The 25,602-nt window shown below is 49.2% G+C and overlaps 1 protein-coding gene across 2 annotated transcripts in view; it reads left to right on the top strand.

Annotated features, from left to right (window-relative positions):
• stox2a (storkhead box 2a) overlaps positions 1-25,602 on the top strand; it is an 81,502-nt gene that overhangs the window by 19,323 nt on the left and 36,577 nt on the right. Inside the window, exon 1 of one of the 2 annotated variants that reach the window (XM_036517007.1) lies at positions 12,015-12,180. The exons of the other annotated variant lie outside the window; for it this stretch is intronic. Within the exon in view, the coding sequence (XP_036372900.1) occupies positions 12,015-12,180 (166 nt within the window). Of the gene's footprint in view, positions 1-12,014; positions 12,181-25,602 lie in introns of those variants that run through there. 2 annotated transcript variants of the gene reach the window in all.

The raw sequence follows: 25,602 nt of genomic DNA, 5'->3' as shown, positions 1-25,602 counted from the left end.
GAGAAGAGACTGAGAGCTGAGCGTAGAATAATGCAGCTGCTTGTGACCCATGTGCTGAACAGATGACAGTCTATATTGCATATGTGTGGCAGACACACTATCGCAGAGCTGGTGTCAAAGGTTAAGCCATAGTTTGTTTTTTTTTTTCACAATGTTGAGTGATTGAACAGAGGTTTGTTTCAGAGACTGGTTTTGGTACAGGCGGAGAAATCCTATCTGTGCCTGTGTGATCAATACTGGACCTGGAGCTTAGCTTGACGGGGTTATGATGTTTTCGTTTTTTGTGCTGTGTGTATGGGAACACTGTAAAGAGGCCGTGCCTCGCAGAATCTGCCCCTGCTGCGATCAGGGCCTTGAAAACGCGGCAGAAATCACTTCTGGCAGGCTCATATTATCTTCCCAGAAAGATTTGCCTGGTAATCTTCTCAGCGCTGTGGAGTAATCTCTCTTATTTGGTAAAAGCAATAGGTAATCTATGGCACATTACAGTGCTTGTGACCCACTTCCCACAAAGTCGCGCTTGAAGATTGGGGGGAGCCTAGTTTTGCGTGCGCGTGCGCGTGCGTGTGCGTGTGTGTGTGTGTGTGTGTTTGTGTGTGTGTGCATGTGTGTTTGTGTGTGTGTGTGTGCGCGCATCACTCTTGGGGTGCACCCTGACTCTAGGCGCGGCTTCTGTGTAGTTGCATGGAGTGTGTGCTACTGGGTGTAATGGGTCAGCTGTCAATCAGCAAGGAGAGCCATAAACGCTCTTAGAGTGGAGACAGATCCATCTGAGTCGCACCAGCAAAGCTGTGGGTCTAGAGAACTGACTGCAGTGCAGAGAATGCGGTTACATATCTCTGTGTAGTAACATATTAAACCCCCAAAAAATGTGGATTTTAGTCCATTTAAAATCCACTTCGATGTATGCAGCATATTATGAAATATGTGATTTTTTTGCAAAAAATTTTTTAATCTATTCACACACTCTGAGCTTTTGCATTCCACCCATGTGCTGTCTGCTACAGGAGTAGCTGTAACCGATGTAAGTCGCTCTGGAAAAGAGCGTCTACTAAATGCCAGTAATGTAATGTAGTCTGAAGAGCTTCTACTGCTGCTTCCTCTGATGTGATAGCAGGTTTACCTCCCCCTATGGAAGCCTGCATCACTTTGTCAGCGGCAGACCTGTGAGGTGGCTGGAGTGTAGCACATGACTCAGTGCTGACCTACCTGTCGCTGATGGAGTCGAGAGGTGAGTCAGTGTCCCGCTCCATTTTCAAATGGCTAGTGCTGGATCCCATGGGTAAGAGAAGAGGAAAGTTTATCGCAATGAGCGAGAAGATCAGTGTTGCCAGCTAAGTTACTTAGCTGCCGTGTATTAGGGACTGCCTTTAGTGACGTTTTTTTTTTTTTTTTCCTATAAACAACTAGCGAGAGATGTAGTGACTTTTCAAGGTTTTCACGATTTTTCAGTGCTTTTTTTCTTTTGGGACTGTATAGAGTAAAGGAGCTGAAATGGAAGAGGCACACCATCTACCCGCTCTCCAGGAGCCAATGGTCTGTGCTGTTCGCGTGATCATAAAGTGCCAGTGTGCCCCACAGCCCCAGAACGCTACACAGTGGGTGGAGCTAGAGGGAGAGTGACAGATGATCAGAGAAAAGATGTGGCACCGCTAAAACATTACAATGTCATGACATGCTCTTGATGATGTGTCAGCATGTAAATCAAACGACTCAAAACGTCGGTTCAAGGGTACCTCAGGTGAGATGTGGTGGTGGAAAGAAGCTGGCGAGAATGGCGGAGACCCACAGCCCCCCTGTGTGTGAAGCTGAGAGCAGCCCATTGACAGTCTTGGCATCCGCTTTTGTTTGGATAAATCCTGTGACCCAGTTAGTTATTAATGACTCCATGTGGCCCGTCTCATAGGCCGGATACAGGAAGTACAGGAACACGCAGGAGCCACCTGGACACATCCCAAAATAAAAGATTTCTTTCTCTCCTCCATTTTTTGCCATCAAAGAATGTTCTGACAGAAACCCACTTGTGTGTCTCCATACAATCCTGTGTTTGCACATTATAAACACCGCCTGGCCTAACCACAGTTCTTTGCGTACTGTAGGTGAAAGCGTGTTTGGAGACCTTTGTCTGAACCCGAAGCTAACGTATTTCTCGGATGGACTGGCTTTTTTTATTTCAGTTGATAAGGAGCGGTCTGCCCCAGACAAAAGCGAAGGCCACTTTAGTTGGTTTTATCTAGCAAGGGATTATAGTATATCTTCAGCAATGAGCTGGCCGCTGCTCCACTTTTTTCTTTTCTACATGCTATCCTTCAGATGTTTTCAGTCTGGCAAAACAATGAAAATGAAAAAGGAGTAGAATCAGAATACTTAATTATAACGGTCCCGGATGCAGAGCGATTAACTGTGCTGATGGTGACACTGGAATGTCTGGGGTTCTTAAGCTGCAGTGATGCTATCGGGCCAAGCCTTGCTTGGATACAGTGACCCAAGACCGGGGTTGTGGATTCACTCACATGAAGGGAGTGAGCTGATGCTGTCCCGAATTGTGCTTGTATTTGACATTTCCTTTTTATTTGAGACATTTATGTTTTAAAGTCATATAAATTACATACCATACTTTTTTTTATAAAATAAATTCACCAAATAAAGGTTGATCTGGTTTTGCCTCTGTGCCTATAGGACATAGGAAGAGTCGCCATTTTTCCCTTTGCTGTGAAAGGCATATAAAGCGCACTCCTTAGGTAATGTGCCACGTGCTACACCTTCTCCTCTGTCTCATTATCAGATTGTCAGCTGAGTGTTAGAAGTGTGTGCGCGCTCGAATTTGTGTGTGTGTGCATTAGCCTGTGACACTTACAATCAACACTCAGGAGTATGAAGGCTGCCATGCTGTGAGAACACCGAGGCATAGAGATTATACAGCACCAGTCACAAGTTTGGATGCACTTTTATTTCTTTGTTTGTACTACTTTTGTTGTTGTTGTTTTTACTATTTTTAGAATAATAGTGAAGACGTCAAAACTATGAAAAAATGCAAATGGAATTATGCAGTAACCAAAAAAAAGTGCTTAAACAAATCAAAACATCAACAAATCGTATATAACAACAAATCATATAATTTAAATTCTTAAAAATAGGCAAAACATATTTTTAAAAATTAATTTTTTTTAGGAAAGAAATTCATACTTAAGCATCACCTTCATGATTTATATTTGTCTAAGAAACAAACTTCAAGCATTTAAGCATAAGACTTTAGATCAAAATGATCTCTGAATGCATGATTCCCATCTTAATCTTAATCAGGTGTGCCCAAACTTTTGACTGGTACTGTACCTCCAAGCACAAGCGTGAGCTATATCAGGAAGGTTGGGGATTGAGATCAGGAGTGGGCAAGGAGATCCTGGATCAGACGGTGGATGGAACACCCACATAACGTTTGAATGACAGAAGCCTGTACCTCCAGGCGCCCGTCTTTCACACTGAGATTTACATCTCTTGGCCCCTGCTAGTATCTCTCCCTTGTGAGTGAGATAAACATTTGCTGCAGCGTTGGCCAGATTTGAAAGAAGTCACCTAGTTTCTTTGTTTCTTTTTTTCCCGTCCCAATATAAAAATGTTCCGTGAAAGACTGAGATAACAGAAGAGTCTGAAAGAGTCAGAAAGAGGGACTCTTAGCCTACTCTAATATAGTTCTATACTGAAAAAGGCCAGGTGTAGAGGCTCTGGTATCATTACTCACCCAGTGTGCTACATGATGAAGTGATTGAAATGACGCAGTAGCTCTTGCGGCCTCTGCAGTGCTTCCTATTTAATTTGTATGGCATGGATTGCCCAGCCCACACATCCCGACAACGCACAGAGTCAAAGGCTTTATCTGCGCTGCAACACAACAGCAGGAATTCTTCGCCAGAACTGCCACTGTGACCACCTACAATACACCCAAACTCAGAGTGTAGCGTGGGGTGGCAGTGTAGCATAGCGGTATCAAACCGGCAACCTTTCGGTTACAAGCCCTGCAGGTTGCCGGTTTGATTCCCCGCTGGGGCGCTGCTGCTGTACCCTTGGGCAAGGTACTTAACCCACAATTGCCTCAGTAAATATCCAGCTGTATAAATGGATATGTGACCAATATAAGTTGCTCTGGGTAAGAGCATTTGCTAAATGACAATAATGAGAGTGCTCATTACCAATCATGTCAGGCCAAGAGGGCACGATGAACTGCCTCACTCTGTTGGGAGTAGCACTACGGGGTGGTGGGCAGGGCTCTCGATTTGGGACAGGGAGGTCGCAGGTTTGAGTCCGTTGCTGTGCCGCCGAATTTGCTCCACTTCAGCAACCACGCAGCTGTGTTAAGTGGGTTACCTGTCAGTTTGGAGTGCTAGCCGTGTCACTCTGGATGCGGCCATCTGCTAAACAGATGTTTGATGATATGGGCATTTAGGAGAGGCATTCGCCATCATGGCTGCCTTACAGCAAACGTCCCTCTGACCTAACTTGCAATGATGATTTGCCCACGCAATGTCACAGTGTCTCTGCCTCTGGCTGCCATCGTAGCATTAGCATTGCGTCCATTCACACGAAGTACCCACTCTATCCCACAATGCACTGCGATACATGTGGTGTACATTGGTAGAAGCCGTAATACGCGTGGTATATTTTGACATGATTTAAAATGTATTCATTATATTTCGTGGGTTTTAGAATTTATGATGTGGGTTAGCTGAGCGATTTATGGCGGATTGATTTCTGTGCTTTTATTGCAGGAAGCAGGTCTCGGAGGAAATGAAATGAACGGTTGATTTAAGCGCAGACACGGAGTCTCGTATGACATCTCTGCAGAACCGTTAATGTGTTGCGATACTGGAAATCGCAGCCAAGCGGCCCTGTCAGCCTCCAAGCCAAACAAGGCTTGGGTAATTAGATCCCCCTGAACAAACCTCCGAGGCACATCACCAAAGTTGGTCCTGCTGGAGTGCTTTTTTGTTTTATATTTTTGCTTTTACGCACCTCCGATATGCCGTCCCCCCCACAGATGTGTCTCCCCGATATCGATTCTTCGGCCGTTGGAAAGACGCCCATCGCAATCCAAGATTTACCAGTTCTGAGGCGGAAAGTTAGCTGTCTGAATCTCACTCTCGCAGAGCAAGGAGAGGCTCTGCTTGAGACGTCTGCGTGGAAAAAACATCCCCGAGGCGGCTGGGTGACGGCGAATATCATTAATTAAGCATGTTGATATTCTTCTGTCGCACTCTGCTATGGATGGCACAGGCCCATATGTTCTCACCCCGGGTCTCGGATAGCACTTCCAAGCAGAACTCATTACGGATCGCAAAAATGGAAGAACGTGATGCGACTGTGGCTGAACTTCTCCTTTTCTTCGCCTCGTGCTGCTGCGTGCGCGGCCAGACGCGGGGGCCCCGTCGCTGTATTCGTTGGCATGTCTGTGGCTCTGGTTCAGAAGGGCCCGGGGGCCGAAGCTCTGACTTACGGAGTGTCAATACCGTCGAAGATTTACCGAAGTTACGAACACTTCTTTCCTGTTATCTGGTGGGATGTGGTGGGATGGGGGGTGGGGGAGGATTAAAATAAAACGTCCCTGAAAATATCAGAATTTTGTAGCAGTTGGCCGCAGGTTTCTGTTGTGACAGCTGTGGAACTCTGGGTTTTTTTATTAGGGCCCGTAAATCTCCGGTCTCACGGACCATTTTCACTTGCGTGTGATGGACGGCGCGCCTCCGAAGCCCGGCTGGGTTCTGCAGGAAACTTGGAGCGGCGTGGTGCGTCCATCAGAGTGACCGTGGGAGCCGGGCGGCCTGAAGCCATCCCCGCAGGTCACACGATCTGGGACTGACCAGACACTTGGCGAGGCATTTAACCAGAGCCTGACACTGAGAGTGAATGGTAGAAGGGGATAGAGAGTTTAACTAGAGTCCACTTAGGGTGAACGGTAGAGGGAAGAAGGAGTTTAACCAGTGTCCGCTTAGGGTGAATGATCGAGGGGGCAACATGCTAAACCAGAGCCTGACACCTGAGGTGAATGGTGGATGGTGTGGGGCTAGGGGTCATCAGCTCTTCATCTGGTTCCCTGTTCGGCCGGCACAGATGATAGAGAATGCCTTGCTAATTATAATTGCTAATTATATTGTTAACCTGGACAGTTGATGGACTCGGGAGGGGTAAATATGAGATCATTTAAGGGCCTGGTAGGGGCTGGGGCCGGGTCACAGTGGTGGTGGTGGGGGGCGGGGTTCACATTGAGTTTTAAGGACAGGGTATCATAGTTGTGCTGTTCATTGTAACTCATTTAGCCCTTTTGCTCTGTAAGCACAGTGATGTAAACATGCTTTAGGCTGTGCAGAAGGTATTTCATTATAATAAACAGATAGGGGAGCGCAAGCCGATATGGTGTAGATATGCTCCGCAGTAAAGAGCAGGGTTTAGGATCGGAGCCACGAAGTCAAGGCTTGGCGGCAACCCTGTATTTACCTCCCCGAGAGCCGTAATTAGGGCTTGTTTACTAAAATTGCTCCGTGGTCAGCGGAGATCTGTTGCTCGTCTGCTTTGGCCTGGCGCTCGGCGAGGGAGGTTAGCCGCTGAGGCTCTGTGCGCACGCTTCCCCAATGCCTGAGTGCCCACAGGCCTGTCCCGTCCGCCTCGGACCGCTGTTATTACAGACGGGGGTTTCTACGAGGGCCTGGCAGTGACAGAGGAAATCCTGCTCTCTATCCTCTCTCCGGCTCTCTCTCCATCTCTGTCTCTCTCTGTCTCTTTCTGTCTCTCTCACTTGTGCCATTTTCCATCTCTGTCTGCTTCTCACTCTTTTTTTTTTTTTTTTTTTGTCCATGTAAAATTCAAGGGCTGGCTGTCTGTCTCTAACGCTCAGTCTCAGTCTCTCTCTCCTGCCTCTCTCTCTCTCTCTCTCTTTCTCCCTCCCTCTCCTCTTTCTTTCTCTCTCTCTCTCTCTGTCGCTCTCTCCCTCTCTCTCTCTCTCTCTCTCTCTCTCTCTCCCTCTCTCCTCTTTCTTCCTCTCTCTTTGTCTCTGTCTCTCTCTCCCTCTCTCTCTCTCTCTCTCTCCCTCTCTCCTCTTTCTTTCTCTCTCTCTGTCTCTCTCTCTCTCCCTCTTTCTCTCTCTCTGTCTCTGTCTCTCTCTCTCTCTCTCTCTCTCTCTCTCCCTCTCTCCTCTTCTTTTCTCTCTCTGTCTCTCTCTCCCTCTCTCTCTGTCTCTGTCTCTCTCTCCCTCTCTCCTCTTTCTTTCTCTCTCTCTGGCTGTCTTTCTCTCCTTCCCCCTCTCCCTCTTGGCCCTGCAGCTGGTGTGGCAGGGCGGTTGATGGGCTCATGAGGGGGGAATGTGAGATCATTTAGGGGCCTGGCGGGGGCTGTTATCATCAGGGTTGCTTTTAAAGGTGTGTGTGTTGGGTGGGGGGTGTGTGGGGGGGAGGGGGCTGCTGGGAATACCCCTTGGCTTTGGAAACGGAATATTGGTCACATTAGCGAGAGGGCCAGGATGGATAGAGCGTTGTGTTATTCTGCAGGCGGTCCTGGGAGAGTATAGGAGATTGGAGAGGCGGAGGGGTGGGGGGGGGGTAAATTTGGAACAGGTTTCGTCCAGCCCCGAGGATGTCTGCGGTCCTGAGGGAGGAGGTATTTTTGAGATTCCCAGATAAAACCATGAAGTCGTCCAGATCCCGTTCATAGGGAAAGTATGGAGAGTTCTGGGGGTGGGGGGAAAGGGAAGTGGCCCCTGGGGTAATTTGTTTTTTGGAGAGGGAAAGGGTTGGCCAGAACGAACCGCACATGGTCACATGATCATCTGTGAAGTGAAGCATGCAAATGATGGGTCTGCACCCTGCAATAGCTGGCAGACCTGATGGAAGAGGGTCCAGAACCATCCAGGGAGCAGACTGAACAGGCTTTTGGGTCTGACCTGAAGATCAGCATCCAGAACCTGCATCCATTATGTTACTTTACAGTGCATTACATTACATGGTTTATTTAGCACTTATCCAGCGCACATTTTTAGCATTTTTACATGGTGTCAGTTTCTAAAGCACGGTACACTGAGGCAGTTCGGTCTCTGAGCCTTTCAAGCCCCTGTTTAGCTCTTTACTCACAATGCCACACTGCTGGCCCAAGAAAGGATGAGGAAGCAGAGGGGCGGGGCCTAAACTGAGTGAGGGCGGCCAGTCGGCTGGTGACAGTAAGCTGTATGTTTACAGGGGTCCATGAGCCGCACAGACTGCTGTACATGAGTGCTGTCAGCACAGTAGTGTACATTTGACTGGGAGGCTGATAAAGTCAGGCTGCCAGTGTGGGGAGTCATAGAGCTGTTAACACCATTAGAAACTGTGACTGTGACTGTGAACCATTTTTGAAGAGAGGACGTGTGCTGTTGTATTGTTTTTGCCATGTACCCTTAAACCAGCAAAAAGGAGGGTGTTGGACCTACCTGAAGCCCTTCACTGGTCCTCCATTCTTTGAGGGTTATTTCTGCAGCTCCACAGGGTTAGCTGTAAGCAGGCAGAGCTCATTTTAAGGTGTGTTCACAATGTTATATGTGCGGTTTCCAAAATCTAAAAAGCGTCCCCCACATTGTCGTAGCTACACTTCAATGAAAGTCAGTCACATGTTGCGTCTGAGCTGGGTGAACATTCGTTCGGTTTATGAGAGGAATGGAGCACATGGCGTGGGTCTTTAAGCAGGAGCTATTGATTGTGTGCAGTGTATGATGTTGAATTTGTGTGTGGTTGAAGCGAACGTTGGTTTAGCAGATCTTCCCTCTTATTCCATGGTAGTGCATTGGCTGCTTTCACCCCGAGCGATGTGGGAAAGCTGGTTTCAGCTAAAGGAACAGTTACTGTAACCGGTTATGCAAACTGTGTTTACATGGCATCTGGAGGATGGTGTGAGTGAATGACTTTTTGCAGCTACAGAGGGCCACACAGATCAGTTTAAAACATACTTAAATCGTGACCAACATGTAGCCTATATGTGAATGTCACACACAAGTTGCTGTCACTTCACATTGCTTGTGAATGGGCATAAAGGGTTACTACTTCATTTCTAATTTTGTATGCTACAGCCAGTACTATGACCAAGCTGCCAAAAATAGCGGCTTTACTCCCAACGATGGAAGCGGTGGTGATAATTTTAGAGTAGTGCATTTTCTCACCTTTAGCTGTGAGTGTATGCATAGTGACGAGGCTGGGATGCATTTGAATATGTAGGTTGAGTCATATTTTTTTGCTTTATATGTGGATTCTTTTCTGGCCCCGATGCCGGTTAGCTTCCTGTCTTTACAGCAGCCCAGAGCCCTCTGCACTGCCCTTTCGATTCCAGCTTCTGTCTTTAACCATCGCAGAAGTGGAGCAAGTCTCCCTGGAGAAAAGGCACGTTTTCGTTCCAAATCAAATCAATCCCACTGTGGGGGAGTGAAGGGGTGCGGTGGGGCCACCTCGCCGTGCACCCCTGACCTTTGACCCCATCCACTCATTGAGAATGCATTACATCATCAGAAGGGCTGGAATGAAACCAGCTGGGCAGAGCCTGGAACTCCTCCTGCCCATTAAGACCCAACATCTGCAGCCTCTGCTGCTGGGGTTTTGCTGATTTATTAGACAGAATCGGCAAGATGTTAGCATAAGGAAACATTTTTTAGAAAATAACTACTGCAGTCGGGCAAAGCCGGGTCAAGGCACTGTTGTCCTTTTACCCGACCAGAAAACAGCACACTAATTTGTACGCCCACACGCTTTGAGTGACTTTTCTGCAAATACAGCATAGTCAGACAGGGGGGGAAAAAAAAATCTGAAACAAAAACAAGTTATAACTTGAGGTGACCTGCTTGGTGGGATTTAAACTGAAAGTGCCGGATGCAGCGCTGTATGGTGCAGAAGCTCCTTGTTCCGGAGCGTTCTTTCCTGTGAAGGGTGCCTCGTTCCCACGCTGGTCAGCCCTGACGTGGGGAGTGGCGGGGGAATCGGTGTGTGAGCTCCAAAAGAGGCCGGGCCCCCCCTCATCTTCCCCTCCACCCTCCACAGGGAGGAGTTCTCCCCACAGCTGTTTCTGGGACTGGGGACTGACCCTGGTGAGGAGGAGGGGGGTGTTGGGAGGTGCGCCCACAACTTTGCGTGGAGGGGGAGGGGGAGAGGGTGGGAGGAGGGGTGAGGGAAAAGGGAAGGAAGAGGCGATCCTCACAAAGGCAAAGCGAGCAGCCGAGCCACGGAGTCACCGCGTCTTCAGCGGAGGAGATAAGAGCTTTTATTTGTGAATAGGAAGGGGGGGAGGAGGGGCCCGTCCACTGAAGAGTGTGGGGCTCTGTGTGTAAACACAGCGCCACGCTCCCATAGGCTGGGCGGGGAGCCAGGGGCAGAGCGAGCCCGAGGGGGGGTGTGTGTGTGTGTGGGGGGGGACGCGGGGTTTACATTAGAAGCGCGTCGTCCGACAGGATGGCTTACTGACAGGCTCTGAGACCCGGGCGAGCTCTCGCGTCGTGAGGAGAGGAGCCCCTCTGTCCGCGTCCCTCTGGAAGCCGAAAAACACGGAGAGGGAGAGAGGGGAACGGCAACAGCCAGCCAGCCAGTGAACCAGCCCTGCTCCGCGGCGTCATTAGCCCAGATCCTGCAGGGATTAATCGTTTCCAGGACATATGTAGCCGCTGTGTGTGAGCGAGTGTTTTGCGTAGGGTTTTTTTTTTTTGTTTGTTTCTTTCTTTTTTGTTCTCTGCCACACACTCTCCCCCTCTCTCTCTCTCGCTCTCTCTCGCTCTCTCTCTCTCTCTCTCTCTCTCTCCCTCGCTCTCTCTCCCTCTCTCTCTCCCTCGTACACACACGCACAGGCACGCTCACGCACACTCTCGTGCAGGCAGCAGACACACGCGCGCTCACACACACACACGCGCGCACACACACACACACCTCGGATCCGCGGCGGCAGCAGCAGCAGCAGCAGCAGCAGCAGCAGGAGCAGCAGCGGCTCGGCGGAGATGGCCGTCTCTGTCTGACGAAGGCGTCGTCGTGCCGACGGCCTCATTCATCCCCCCCGTACTGGATTGTGATCTGCGCAGAGGACGGACGTCGCTGTTCTTGTATTTTTTTCCCTTTTCGCGAGCGTGTGGTTTGCCTCCTCTCTCGTCTCCCCCCCCTTCCCACGGCGTGTGGCGGAGGGAGGCTGGTTCCCTGTGTGGGAAGGCCAGAGACTGACAGCGTCTCTCTCTCTCTCCCTCTCTCTCTCTCTCCCTCTCTGCGGCGGAGCTCCGGGGCCTGGCGGTTTTCTCTCCCCGTTTGTTTGGGGCCTTTTGTGTTTTTTCCGCCGTGCGGCTTGGCTACGCGCTCCTGTCTTCAATCGAGCTATTGTTGGATTCCCAGGGCTTTTTCACGCAGCAAATCTCTGCCAACCCCCCCACCCCATCCCGACCCCCCCCCCAAACCCCCCAACCTCTTCACCTCATCCTGCTTCAACCTACCATCCAACCCCCCCATCATCCCTCCCCCCTCACCTTCCCCCTGTCCCCTCACAACCCCCCCCCCCCCCCCAAACACACACACAGGCCTTCCAGCCTCACGATGTGCCTTTGCTAGCACACGATTGTGGGAACTAGCCGCCGGGACTGAGCACCAATGAGGAGGAATGCATTGTGGGACGGGCGTGGTATCGGATCTGTCGAGGGAAAGGAAGTGGACCCAAAGCCCTGTCTGTCGGGATCGGAGGCGACCGCCGCGCCAGCTGCAGTAGCGTGTCTGTGAGCGTGTGTGGCGTGCGTGTGTGTGTGTGTGTGTGTGTGTGCGTGTGTGTGTATGCGCGGCGTGTATGAAGGACAGAGAGAGAACGCCGCTTCCCTTCCTGCCCGCCATGTCTCCCGTCTGACCAACCCGCCGGGGCCCCCGCTGATGTGGGGACGGGATTAAGCCACAGGTAGCCCCCCCTCCCACCCCCTTCCCCCTCTCCCCCCGTCCCCATCCCCCCCCGTCCCCCCCACTCCACCCCACACACCCCCCCTCCCCCACCGCGCGGCCGCCATGAAGAAGACGCGCAGCAGCAACCTGCGGCGGGCCTGGCCCAGCTCCGACTTCTCAGACCGGGCCTCGGAGCGCACCCGGTCCCGCAGCGAGAAGGATTACCGCCTGCACAAGCACCACCCCCCGCCCCTGCACTCACAGTCGCCGCGGGGGTACGTGACGCCAGGTGGGTCCTGCAGGCCGCGCTTTTCGGGGTCGGGGGGGGGGTTGGGGGTCGGGAGTCGCTGGCACGCTGATTTGGGTGCTTGTAGTAATACCGGGAGAGGCACGAGGGGTTGTTCTGGGGGTACGAAAACAGTGTGAGTGTTTTCCCCAGCTGGGTCCCAGGGCATGAGAGCGAGGGGGTGAGCAGTGGAGGGAGGGGGGGTGTGGGTGCTGTTTGCTGGATCTGTCTAGAATCATCCGTAATTACTGACAGCGTGATGGAGAAACACACACACAGACATGCAAACATCCTCCATTTTGGTCCCTCGTAGTGACGTTTCATCACGGGGCGCAGGGCTAGCGTAACGTAGAGGAGCGGGCCGGGAGGGTTCCGAGTCTTTCTCTCCGGAGGAGTGCGCGTCGCATGCCTCCCGACCCTCGCCGCGAGCTGCAGCCGGGCAGCCAATCAGGCGCGCGGCTCACCGGCCGAGGCTGACAGGAATCACCCCGCCGGTGACAAGGCGCCGGGCGTGACGTTAAACGCTCGACGGGCAGACAGCGGCCTGCCCTTTCTTTTTGTTAGGGCCTGACAGGGATCTCAGCCCTGCACAGGCCCTAGGGGTGAGGGGGGGATATCAGGGCCTCTCTCTGTTCCCATGGGCTCTGAAAAACACCTCTCCCTTCAGATAGATAGAACGAGTTATTACATACGCGGCGGAGACGCTTATTAGCGGGCTGTCAGATGTCAGTCTGGTTGTTTTTGGTCCACGCCGCTTTTCCTTGTTTGTCCTTGTGAGCGCTGTAATTAAACCAGCGACCGCAGCTGGTTTGGACGGGAGGCCGGTTTTATAAACAGACTGAAACAGTGGCTACCGACAGGGTGTTTGGCTACTGCTCTGACCTCTAAAAGCAGTGTAAAACAGAAATAGAGGGAAGTAGATGCGTGTGATGCGGTTGAAGATTTACTCTGTAGAATCCTGAGTCTGACAGAGCCGAGGGAGTATGGTCTGAACTACGGAGTGGAAAAAACACACACACACACACACATATCCTAAAAAAACTGGCAGCTAAATCCGTGTGAATAATAACTGTGTGGCCGCGTGCTTATTTTGGAAGATCCTGTGCCAAACTATGAAAAAATAATATACGATGTGTAGTAGCTCAGTCTCTGCCGTGCTGCACATCAGCAGTCTGTTGTAGCGGTGAATATGAGACTTTCTCCTGCAAATATTTTTGGTCTTTTTTAGCCAGTCTTTTTTTTTGTTAAACCACATAATAATGTTTTGGGTACACAAGAAATGTGTATGCGGTAAATATCTATGGTTTGAGTGCAAAATGTGCATGTTGGAGGTGTACAATGTACATCTTGTTGATATCTATGGTGCAGGTGTGCAGTTTACATGTAGATATCTATGGTGCAGGTGTAGAGTGTGCAGATTATAGATATCTATGGTGCAAGTGTACAGTGTGCAGATTACAGATATCTATGGTGCAAGTGTACAGTGCTGTAGATATTTATGCAATGGGTGTACAGTGTGTGCGCTGCATATATCTGAGAGGTTTGTGTTTTACAGAGACACCCCTCTCCCCACCCTGGAGTTGCATCTTTTCCTCAGTCAGTTTGTAGTAGGGAGTGAGTAGAGAGGCAGAGAGGTGTTGCACTGTAGTGCTGTGAGCTTCACGTGCCCCATTCCAGACGTCCTTAGCAGGCGTCTGTCAGCAGGGCCTTAGTGCTGGGGCAGTGTTCTAACAGCTGTACCTGTCCCCACAGGCCGATCGGTCTCGGCGCAGGGATCGGGTTTCCGTGGGCTCCATTGTTCCAGCGATGAGGGGTGCTCATTGCGGTGGAAATTATACAGTATGTATATGTGCGTTCCTTTATTTATTTATTTAGTTTTTTGAAAGCGCCACAGCGTGTTTGCTTGCCGAGGCTGAATGAATTGGGTCGCGCGGTGGCTGATGGTGATCGATGGTGATCCTGTATGTCCAGCTGAAGTCTGTTCGTCGCCCCGCTCGTGTTCTTGCCAGCTCTTCCTGAGAGCGTGTTGTTTCAGCGTCAGAGTCTGTGGGACAAAGGCGACCCTGACGAACGGGAAGCGAGGAGCAGGTCGCCCAGGAAACGAACCGGCACGCTCTCGACAGCTGTCAGTCACGTCTCCGCGGCGGAGGCCCCCTCTTGGTAAACATTCCGCTGTCCGCCATCGGCGGAGCGTCTCTGCGGTGTCTGAACACGTCTGAGAACATCCTCGGCCTCCTTTCGGAGCCCAAACCCCCACAGATCAACTGGAGATAAAACTCGAGGGATAAAGCCGTGCATCTTTAATATGATCAGGCCGGCAAAGTGCCGTTTGTCTGATACATGAGGTCTAATCTCTGTTGTGCCATCGAAGGCCCTCTGAACAACTATTGAGTGCTCCAGATCAGCGGTGATGTAAGGCGGGCTCTGCTCTACATTCAGTGGTGTAGCAACAGACGCTGACAGCCCTCCCCCTATTTAATGTAGCACTGTTTCAATACTGACGGCCCAGAGGAACGCTCTCACTCACACACACATATTCACACAAACACACGCACGCACACACACAAACGCACACCTACATAAGCACGCACACATACGCATACACTCACATACACACTGATGTACAAACATGCTCATACACACACACACATGCACGCACTCACACAAACACACGCACACACACACACAAACACACACCTACATAAGCACGCACTCACATACACACACATATGCAGGCACACTGATGTACACACTGACACATGTACAAACACGCTCACACACACACACATGCACGCACTCACACACACACACACACACACACACACACACACACACACACACACACACACACACACACACACACACACACACACTGGGCTCAGACTGTACCCGTCTCGCAGGGTCATTCTGAAGTGTGCTGGCGGAGTCCGGCAGCTCGTTAGTGGGCGGAAGCCCGTTGCGGCTTCCTCTGTCCCCCGAGCGGAGACGCTCGCCAGGACGGATGGGAAAAGGGGACAATCGCTTTATTTAGGCAGAGAGAGGAAAAGCCAGAGTGCTTTGAGCTTGAAGGAGCCCATAGAGAGCGTCTGAATAGGCCCCGGCGAGGGCTGCCAAAACCCGCGGCGGCCCAAGGCCTCTCCACGCTCCCTAGCAACGTCAGCGCAGGTTCAGAGGTTCAGCAACGCGGCCCTCATCTGGCGTGAATGCAAATGCGAGCAGAGGGGCTTTGGAATGGGAATAAGTGACCCGCTCATTGGCTCCTCACCCTGCCTGCTCTGCGGTTACGGTCGCGTCTCTGAGATCGTTTTTTGTTCCGTCGGGCGAAACGCGGGCCGTCGTTAAAATAAGATACAGTGAAGTTCTCCATCCAAGCAGAAATCAGAATGAACGTGATTATTAGTAACAAAGCCTTATTTTTTGGGCTTTAATTCCAGGTGAGGATCAGAGGAGCTTGTGAGGTATTGTCCCGCACCTTAAAAGCAGCAGCCTGACGGTGCTTGCGTCATCATTGCGGCTGTGTTTCACAAAAGGTGCTTACAGTGCACTTCAGTTCCTCTTGGTCGGCCAGCGACTGTGAAAGGTCTGGTAATGACGCAGTTAATTTAGGAGCAGTAACCTTTTTTTTTTTCTTTACTGGTCTCATAGCAGGGCAGCATTGGGGTGACGCCGCAAAATGGGGCAGTCAAGATGAATACCTGATCAGGAAAAAATATTACAGTAAAAACATGGAAAAGCATTGACTCTTTTTAATCAATGAAAAACAGCACCAATGTGATTTGCTCCCTTATCAGGCCTCCTTGTCCAGGACAATCTACATGTATACAGTTACAGTTTGGCAACCTTTGGTCGCGAGTCCTGCTCCTTAACCACTATGCTACGCTGCCCAGAGCTGACAGAAACCATGTGGCCCAGCATTGTTACTCTCTCTGTTCCGTAGCAAGTCCTTCTCAGTCAGTCTTCTCCTCTCTCTTCTGTTATGTTGCCAATGTAAATGCGTCAAAACCAAGGCAGGCCTTCTGAGAAGAGATCGCTTTTAGTAGAGAACACATCTGAAATCGGGGGGGGGGGGGTACCCTTTTTGAACGAGTGCGAGGATTGTTTGGGTTTTTTTTTTTTTTTTCTTTGTTATCTTGCCTGGCCATCGTTCATTGCAGCAATATACACAGCCCAGCATTCGAGCAGGTCCCAGACCGGGCCTCCCCCAACAAAACAGCCCTTTTATGCAGCTGATGTTGATTTGGAAAATTAGAGAGGTCCTGTTTATTTCCCTCTAGTGGGATGCCGTCAGCTGGAGGCTCGATGTCGATGGAGTGGAACATGGCCTGCCCTCTCCTGCCTTCTGCTGAAGGAAGAAACGGCACGTTTTCACATTGTGTTGTTTACTCTTATTGCTAAGTCTGGGCCTGATTTCAGTCTAATCGCAGTGCTCTTCATCCGCAAGTTAGAGTAAGGACTGTAATCCGTCGTTACGTAGATGTTGTTTCTTGTTTATACAACTTAAAGAATATATATCTCACAATAAGCCAAAAGAAGTGCTAGAGTTGGTTAGTGCAAGTGCTTGAACCGGTCGGTGGGAGTTAAGGATCAGGCACAAGGCGAATGCATTGAATGAAGGCCCTTGTGTGTCCTGTGTGTAGCGGAGCTCGGAGGAGCACGGCCATCGGCCCGAGAAGGCGACGTCACCCCCCAAGAGTCAGGAATATTAATGCTGTTTCCGAGAGACAGGGCGCTGTGTGTACGCTGCAGCTTGGTGAGACGCTTGTGTGTCTTTTCATGAGTTTTTGCTACGTGGTTATGGGGGCCCAGGGCTCGACCCCCTGCTCTGATTGTATTGTTCATATGTACAGCAGTGTCTGGTGTCTGATGTTGTCTGATATGTTACATCCTGCCGTGCTCACACCTGTCAGGTAGGATGAGGTCATCAGGAAGAACATGGTGGCTGTGCATTCCAGCTGTTCTCGCACTGTTGAGTCGGAATGAGACGGTTTGCAGCGTTCTGATTCCAGGTGGTTTTACATTGTCTTTTTGCAGCCAGCTGACCCGTGTAAGCTCCGACTGGCATTATTGCCTGTCTGCTCATGAATGCAATGGAAAAACAATGGTGCTGTGCCAAGTCGGTCTGCCTTGGCGCCAGTCGCGCTAGCCCGGTTCCAGCTCCCCAGTGGAAGCGGGACATAAGAGGCCACGGTGGTAAGAACGGTGTTAATAATTTACATTTACATTTACATTTATTTATTTATTTAGCAGACGCTTTTATCCAAAGCGACTTACAAAAGTACATACAGTAAGAATAGCGACAGTACGGGGACAGGATGTGTACAGTTCCACAATGAGACAGTTCTCAGCTGAGAGCAAGGTCTGTTAATGTCCCTGCAGTGAGGAGTGGGGAAGTAAGCTCACCTCCTGGTTGCTTTGCGTACGTTTTCGTCGTCCACCTTCTTAGCGCTGAACTCTGGCTGAATACATCATCAGCACGCGCCAGCAGTCCTGCCTGGATCGCCTCATTGATCGCCTGTCTCCTGGATGCAGTTCCTCGCATGTTTAGCTGTCTGTGTGATGGTTGGCCGCATGATGGGCGCAAACTCACGGCCGGAGAAGTTCACACGGGAAGCCGAAAGGAAAGGTCCTCCCCATAAATCATTAAGACAGATGGAATACATTTCCCACTCTGCTGGCTTGCCTCACATGACAAGTTTTTTTTTTTTTTTTTTTTTTTTTCCAAATGCATGGAGGAAGGAGGAAAGCGCGCACGGTGTGGTCTGGGTAACGTGAGAGACCGTTCGGAGGCTCGCGCCGATACGCGGGGCCTGCTGTGTGTTCCTCTTTTCTTTCCCTCTGCTGTTTATTCGTATTTTTATTTGCCAAATGCACTGAGCTGCTGGGAATCCAGTGGAAATATCATATCTGGTTGCAGATATGGATGCTGAAATGTATGTTTTGGGAATATTTTAGCAGCATTTTAGATGTGACATCTGCGTGCAAGGTCAAATTCGGCAGGGTTCATTCAGGACAGAAGAATGGAGCAGCTGTTTACTTCCACACATATGTTCTGTATTAGTTAATGTTCCTCTACAATAATGTATAATTCTAAATACATGAAATATATGGCCTTATGTCTGTGCTATTGAGTGTGCATACGTGAAACTATATATAGCTTTGTATAAAACATGCCTGTGTAAAAGTGGTACAGTTTTGTAGCACATGTTGGAATATATTGGCGTATATCTGTGTATATTGTGGAATATATGGCTTATAGCTGTGTTTGGTATTTGGCCTTGTCTCCTGCGCTGGTGTGTGTGGCGTATATTACATCACATTACACTGTATGTAAGGCATATATTGGCGTATGTTATATATTTATGTTCTATTGTGCTGGAAGTCACTCTGGATATCTGCTAAATGCATGTAAAGTAATGTCATGTAATATTAGCTTATATTGGTGTATATTGGTGTTTTTTCAGTGTACATTGGTGTAGATTGGTGTATATTTGTGTATATTGGAATATATTGGCGTATATCTGTGTATATTGGCATATAAGTGTATATTGGAGTATATTGGTGTATATTGGGGTATATCGGCGTATGTCGGTGTATATTGGTGTATATCGGCGTATACTGGTGTATATTGGCGTATACTGGTGTATGTCAGTGTGTATCGGTGTATACTGGTGTATATTCGTGTATACTGGTGTATGTCAGTGTGTATCAGTGTATACTGGTGTATATTCGTGTATACTGGTGTATGTCAGTGTGTATCGGTGTATACTGGTGTATATTGGCGTATACTGGTGTATGTCAGTGTGTATCGGTGTGTACTGGTGTATATTGGCGTATACTGGTGTATGTCAGTGTGTATCGGTGTATACTGGTGTATGTTGGAGCATGCTGTGTGTAGCGCAGGCTGTGGTGGAGGAGTGAGTGGGGAAAGCAGGCCACAGCATCCAGAGCGGAGCGTGTGAGCGGAGCCTCCTGCCCCGCCTCCAGCCAGCTGGTAGAGTTGTAGAATCAGTCTCTGTGTGCGTACGCGCGCACACGCAGACATGCACACACAGACACACATGTGATCACTCACTTGCAGACAGTATCTTGCTGTCTGTCATACACATTACATTACACTCTCTGTCTCTTTCTCTCTCTCTCTTTCATTCTCTTTCACACTCACACAAACACACACACACACACACACTCTCTCCTTCTCTCTCTTTCTCTCTCCCTCTCCCTCTCTCTCTCTCTCTCCCTGTCTCTCTCTGCACACACTGTGCCGGCTAAAAATAACCGCCCACATTCTGGACGTCCCAGATGCTGACATCACTAACCCCGCTCTACAGGATTTGCACCAGATGACTAAAAAAACAAGGGGGGGGGATGAGCATGCAGTGTATCCTCTACAGCACAGGGAGAGAGTGGGCAGCCATCTTTAAAGTCTCCTCCCAGCTGGGGGGAGAAGCCTGATCAAATCTGGGCTCTGTGAGGGGAAGCTCTTTCTTTACTTTGCAGCAGATGTTTTTGGGTGTAATTTCTTTAAAAAATGTGAAAAATAATTCAACTATTGGATAAACCCAAGCGAGGTGCATGGGAAGCCATTTGAAGGTAAAAGTGAGGACAAACAGACTTTTTAAGGATACATGCAGAGTTATTTTAGAGCCTGCACGACAGCTCTGTGAAAATGTAATTAGGTCATCTCTAGCCAGCACACAGAACTACTTTTTTATAGAGACTGAAGATTACTCTTAACAACTCGCCACTGCTTTAGTCAAAACCTGTTACCTTCAACGCCACTAGTTATCTAGTGAAATTCAACAGGAAGAAAAAAATGGCATAAATTGACAGGGGGTTTGATTAATGCTTCATTGTGAAGTTTTCTGTGTGAGAAACAATAAGAGACATGCACCCCCCCCCCCACACACACACACACACAATAAAGAGATCAGATTTCATCACCCTTTGATTTGGTAAAAGCTCCCCTTATTCGTGTTCATGATTTTTAGCAAACGGGCTGACGTGCCTGGGCGAGATGTCTCTCTAACCATCTGTTGGGAATGTTACAGTCTCCGGTATAATTCCCTGAGAATGCCAGTGATGTGGAAGTCAGTGAAATGCAGTAAGCTAAAGCAGCGTTGTGTGATGAGCTCATGCTATGGACGTGTGAACAGCAGAAAAGACAGTGGTATTGGTGATGGGTAAGGCACATGCACTTGGGGTAATTATAGTCACATGTTGGAGTACTTTGCCCTTGCAGTGGTGGATGGTGCCCTGTGGACCTGTGGGACTCTTACGTATGTCAATATCCATGTAAATATCCAGTAAAATACTACATCTTTTTGTAATACTGTATGATACTGTGTATTTATATGTGTAAATCTAATTCTGTCTATATCAGGTTGTTTGTTTCTTTATATACTGTACATATAGAGATAGATATGTAGACAAATAAATGGGTGTTGTGGTACTCTAAATCCATGGTTAGTAGTTATCGGACTGAGTGCATCGTGGTCACGTCGAGTCTGCTAGGAGGAGGAGCAGAGGGATGCATCGGCTAGACGAAGCCTGTGGGATTGCAGGACAAGAAGATACAAAACGGTCTGTCTGTAAACCTCAGTTTTTTTCAATGGTTGTGTTGTTGTTGCTCTTTGTCAGTCTTCAGTTGTGACTCGTGATGCTGCTTGAAGATTCAAATGCACTCTTTGTCTGAAAGCACTTTTCAGCAGTTCACCCCATATTCCATGGCTGCTCACACAGATGAATCGCTCTTTGTGAATATGCATATATTATATATTATGCTCTTATATGAGGCGCTTATCCAGAGCAACTTACAGTTTTATCTTTTTATACACCCAGAGATTTACCGAGTCGTGGGTTAAGTACCTTTCATCAGCAGTGCCCCAGCAGGGAGTTGAACCAGCAACCTTTCAGTTATGAGTCCTTACCGCTACACCACACTGCAGCCTGGATGAGTTATTGTGTTTGGGAACATACAACTGTCCAGTGAAAGGGGTCCTTCTGAAGGATGTGTTTCCTTTGGACTTACAGTGATCATTGTGCTTTTGGATGTTCCCATTCAGCACTTTTGCAAACTGGAAAGGGTGAAGGGTGATGTTTGTGCTATGAGCTCTCAAAGGCCATATGAAATCCAAAGAAAATGCTGCTTGGTTTCCTGTCCTTGTTGTCAGCAGTGTTGTAGCTGTTTCGTATGCGTGTTATGATGGTGTAGCCATTAGGGTGCGTTAGTATGGTGTAGTCATTAGTTATGGTGTGCAGAGTTTGAAGCCTTTCTGCCTTCTCTCCCCTGATCTCTGCCAGTCAGTGGGACAGCCTGACATTAAGGATCTGGCAGAATGAAGTGTTGGTGTTATAATAGTTAAGGGGTAGAAAGAGTGGTTCCTTCCACAGAAAGCCTATTATTCAGTGTGTTAAGGAGCTGTTGTGACACTGAATCGTGTCTGTGTCTCTCTGTCCATCCTGACAGGCTGTGAATGTCAGGGGGAAAAAGCACCACCAGTGCCACACCAGCATGAAATTCTCTCCTCGCAGTTTATGAAAATCCAAATTTCACAGCTCGATTTGTGTGTCGTGCGAGAAATAGCTGCAGAGATGCGTCTCGTGACCCGAGCCGCGACTCAGACAGAAGGCAGGGAAGCCGTCCCATTCGCAGACATTACTGTCACGGTGCTTGGCGCATTTTATAGGCTTTCCCTTGGCTCTGCCGAAGGTCTCCTTCACATGGCTACTCACACTGCTGCAAGTCTCATGGTGTTGGTGGACGTCTTTGAGTGCGATTGGTTGGCCAGTGCGTGGGAAGGTGATGTCGCACCTCTCAGCCACAGGAGAAGCTAGAAGCTCGGCCAGGAGCTCTCCGGTCACTGCTATTTGTTCAAACTTGAGTATTTTTCCAAGGTCTCAAGCTGGTTGTGGTCTCAACCAGAGTCCCATCAAATGTTGGAGACATATTCCGTCCTCACTCCAAAACTCCTCTCTTGCTGACATGAGTCACCATTTCTGCTCTGGTTGCAGTAGCCCACCGGATATTGGCTCCCTCCCAAAAAGCCATTTGATTTAAATGTCTGGGTTCGCTTCTTTGTTGCATGTACACTCAGCTATAAGTCATTCTCAATGTCTTTTGATGTTTCCCTTGAAGTTCTGCTTAAAGTCGCAAGCGATTTTTTATGACCGTTTTGTCTGCTAATTTTTGGGGCCTTCCCAAAACATGTGCACATGTGTAGTGTTTTTACAGCGTTCGGAGAGGGGAGCTGTTTATCGTTCGAACCCGGGTTCCCGCTCTCAGTACTGTGAGTCCACTTTGATCTCTGCTTCACTGACAGGTATGTCTTTTGTCAGTCTCTCAACATCAAGCACCACCACCATTAATTATATACCTGGGGGAAAAAATATTCAGAAAGTTGTTTGAAAGTTTGGCCAGTAAATGTTTGCACAAAGTGGCAGCACACTACTCTTTACATGGTTTTGTTTTAATTGAGGTGGTGTTAGCTTATTTTATAAAGGTGAATACTTGATATGTTGTCTGACTTTAAAATTTTGATCCCAAGTTCTAGCAGTGCAGTGGAGTTAGTGGAGAGGCCCCAAGACTCTGGTCCTTCTGGTCGCCAGCTGCATTTTCGGTTGGGGACACAGCTGCTACTTGTGCCTGTGAGCAGGGTACTTCACCTGCGGTTACTACGGCAAAAATCCAGCAGCGTATGTATGTTGGGGTGGTGCAGTAAAATTGTATGTAGCCCAGGATAACAACACATGGCATGTAAGCCAATGAACAGTTCTGACATAAAAGCCCTGTGTAGTTTCACGTAAAAAACCCAGAGAGAAACCTGTTCAGGTGAACCTTACCTGGACAGCTGCACGGTCGCAGGATTGACCTCTGAGCCCTCAGCGGGACTGCAGTGTTCCACAGGAGCGGCCAGGTGAGCAGATGGCCGGGAGGGGCCAACCCCACCTGCCTCTGCCCCCCTCCCCGGACTCTAAGCCCTGCTATTTCCACAGCAGAATTAGGCTTTGTTCCCGTTTGCCCCTCCGCCCGAGTCTCTCCGGCTCTTTTAAAACAAGAGCTCAACAGCCTGACGCAACGGGTCCGTCATCTTTGAAACGAGACACTGCGTCACACGCGCACAAAAACAAAGAAATGACCCCGATTCTATTTTCGGCGCGCTTGCCGGACCCGCGCCGGGAACGCTCGCACCAGCCAATCGGACGGCTGGGTTCGTTAGTGCCAGAGCTCCCGGAGAGGATGAGGCGCGATGACCTGGCCACTGCAGGCATGCAGGCGTCTGCTTCTGTGGGTTCACATGTTGCTAAAAAAAACATTTATAAATGGACCATTAAAACGGGCCCCTGGTGTGCCTATTTTTACAGTCCCCTATTTTAAACTTCCCTGTAGAAGCAGGTGGATATGCTCAGCATGGAGTCATACACCACTAGACCCTTCTATTGTTCTGTTACACGGTGCCTAAATTTCTGAATGATATTTTCCTTACAGCTCTGTAAGGGTTCAGATTCACACAAATATGGCGACATACAGATGCCCAAAGGGGTCATGTGATCACAAGGCACCTGTTGGTAGAGATGGGAGCTTTAGGCTTCATGGCGTGTCGTGATGCTGCTGTGTACTGTCAGTCACTGCCCCAGTTGAAAATCATATGGGTGGTTTGTGAAGCCTCATTCTCCAGTTATCACCTGCTATGGGGTGAGCATGGGCTAATGTAAGAGGTAATGCAATGCCATAGTGGCACAGTGGCTCTGAGACATGGCACATACATATCTCATACATTGTCGTACATAATGATGTATGATAATCCAAATTCTACTCACCATTTGTCTGGAAATTAATGACCCCCACGGACTCCGACCATGAACACTGTGACTTGGAACACATTCCAGAATGTTCTGTCTGTTATGGCATTCCGTACGTCACACTAAGAATCTATAGAATCCATCTGCTCTTAGGAGAGTCTGCTTATTTCCAGATTTACTTTTTTGCAAAATTTCTTTGTGAAATAATTTGAAGTGTTTGTTAAAGCATGTCCCCTATAACTGACACGCTGGCTGCTCACTGTCAAAATCTTTCCATAGTCATCTGTACAGTTCCACATACTTGTTTTGAAAACTGTTGTGTCAGCAAAGTGAATAGACAGTACTGCTTATAACACAGCCGTTGATGCCAGATCCTGAAAATAATGTACCCTTTTTCTGAAGGTATCGAAGGAATTTTGCTTATGTAAATGTATCATTCTCAGAAGTTTGTCTCCCTTGAATTGAGTTTGTCCTAAAATGACCACATGGTTCTCCTTGTCCTAAAAGTGTAGATCTTTGCTCTGGGTTTATTTTTGGACCAAAATAAGGGTTAATGTGAAGCAGGCAATGTAATTCAAAAATGGAAAGAGGTAGCTGGGCCCCACACAAAATGGTTTATTAATCAGGCTTTCTGTGGCCTTCTTGCATCAGTGCAGAATTGGTGGGGGTGCAGGGGGAAGGCGGAGGGGGGTCACTGAGGGTTTGGTGTGAGGCTCAGTTTGCTGTGTGTGTGTGTATTACTCAGCAACCTTCTCGACTGTCTCCTGTAGTTGTCGGAGTGTATTTTTGTCCTCATGGACAGGCAGGGGTGATGCAAGTATGTCAAAGCTGTGCTGTGTTTATGAGGAGCTGGGGCAGACAGAGCAGGCGGTGAATGGGTGAGTCTCTGTGTTTCACAGTCTGCAGCGATGGTAAGGACACACGATGAAACAGAGAGCATCTGTAAGTGACACACGTGTGTCGCTGCGAGCCCAGAACATGAAGACGCCCCCCCCCCCCCCCCCCATGTGTGGGCGCGTCACCCGCCCCCCCCAGCACGTGTGCCGGCGTGCCAGCGGCGAGGAATTAAGAGTAGCGCACAACGATAACGCCCAAACTCATTAACCCTGAGCGAGTGAAGGCCCTGGCACAACCTCAGCCTGCGGGACGCGTCGCTGCGCGCCGGGGCTGCCTCTTTAACGGGGAGCTCTGTCCCTGCAGCTCGTGCGGCTGTGTGTGGTCCTGCCTCTTCGTCCCGCCTCTCCCGTCGCTCCCTCAGGCTCCCAGCCTGCCCTGCGCTTTCCGCATCGCAGAGAGCTCCATGCGGTGGGAGGCCAGCGAGGCCTCTTTAATCTCAGGGGCACTTTTAAGTGGATTTATCTTTCCAGGAAAACCCCCGTAAGGCTGTTTACATAGACATCTTGTGCATGGGCCTGTGTGGGGTGCAATGATGTCTGTCTCCATATTCACTGTCAGAAAGAAATCCATAGGCCTGTGTGTAGTATAATGATGTCAGCCTGCCACGGTTAGCCGGGGTGATGCAGGATAGACCAATCGATACCCAAAAGCAGACCGCTATTGATTTTAGCGTGTGACCTTGGCTGTTGACAGAAACCTGAACTTTCTCTGTAAGGACAAGCCCCGGGG

Source organism: Megalops cyprinoides, chromosome 22, assembly GCF_013368585.1.
Source record: "Megalops cyprinoides isolate fMegCyp1 chromosome 22, fMegCyp1.pri, whole genome shotgun sequence".
NCBI classification, from domain to species: Eukaryota; Metazoa; Chordata; class Actinopteri; order Elopiformes; family Megalopidae; genus Megalops; species Megalops cyprinoides.
The sequence above is the reverse complement of the archived record's forward strand: the minus strand, read 5'-3'. Positions and strand labels throughout refer to the sequence as shown.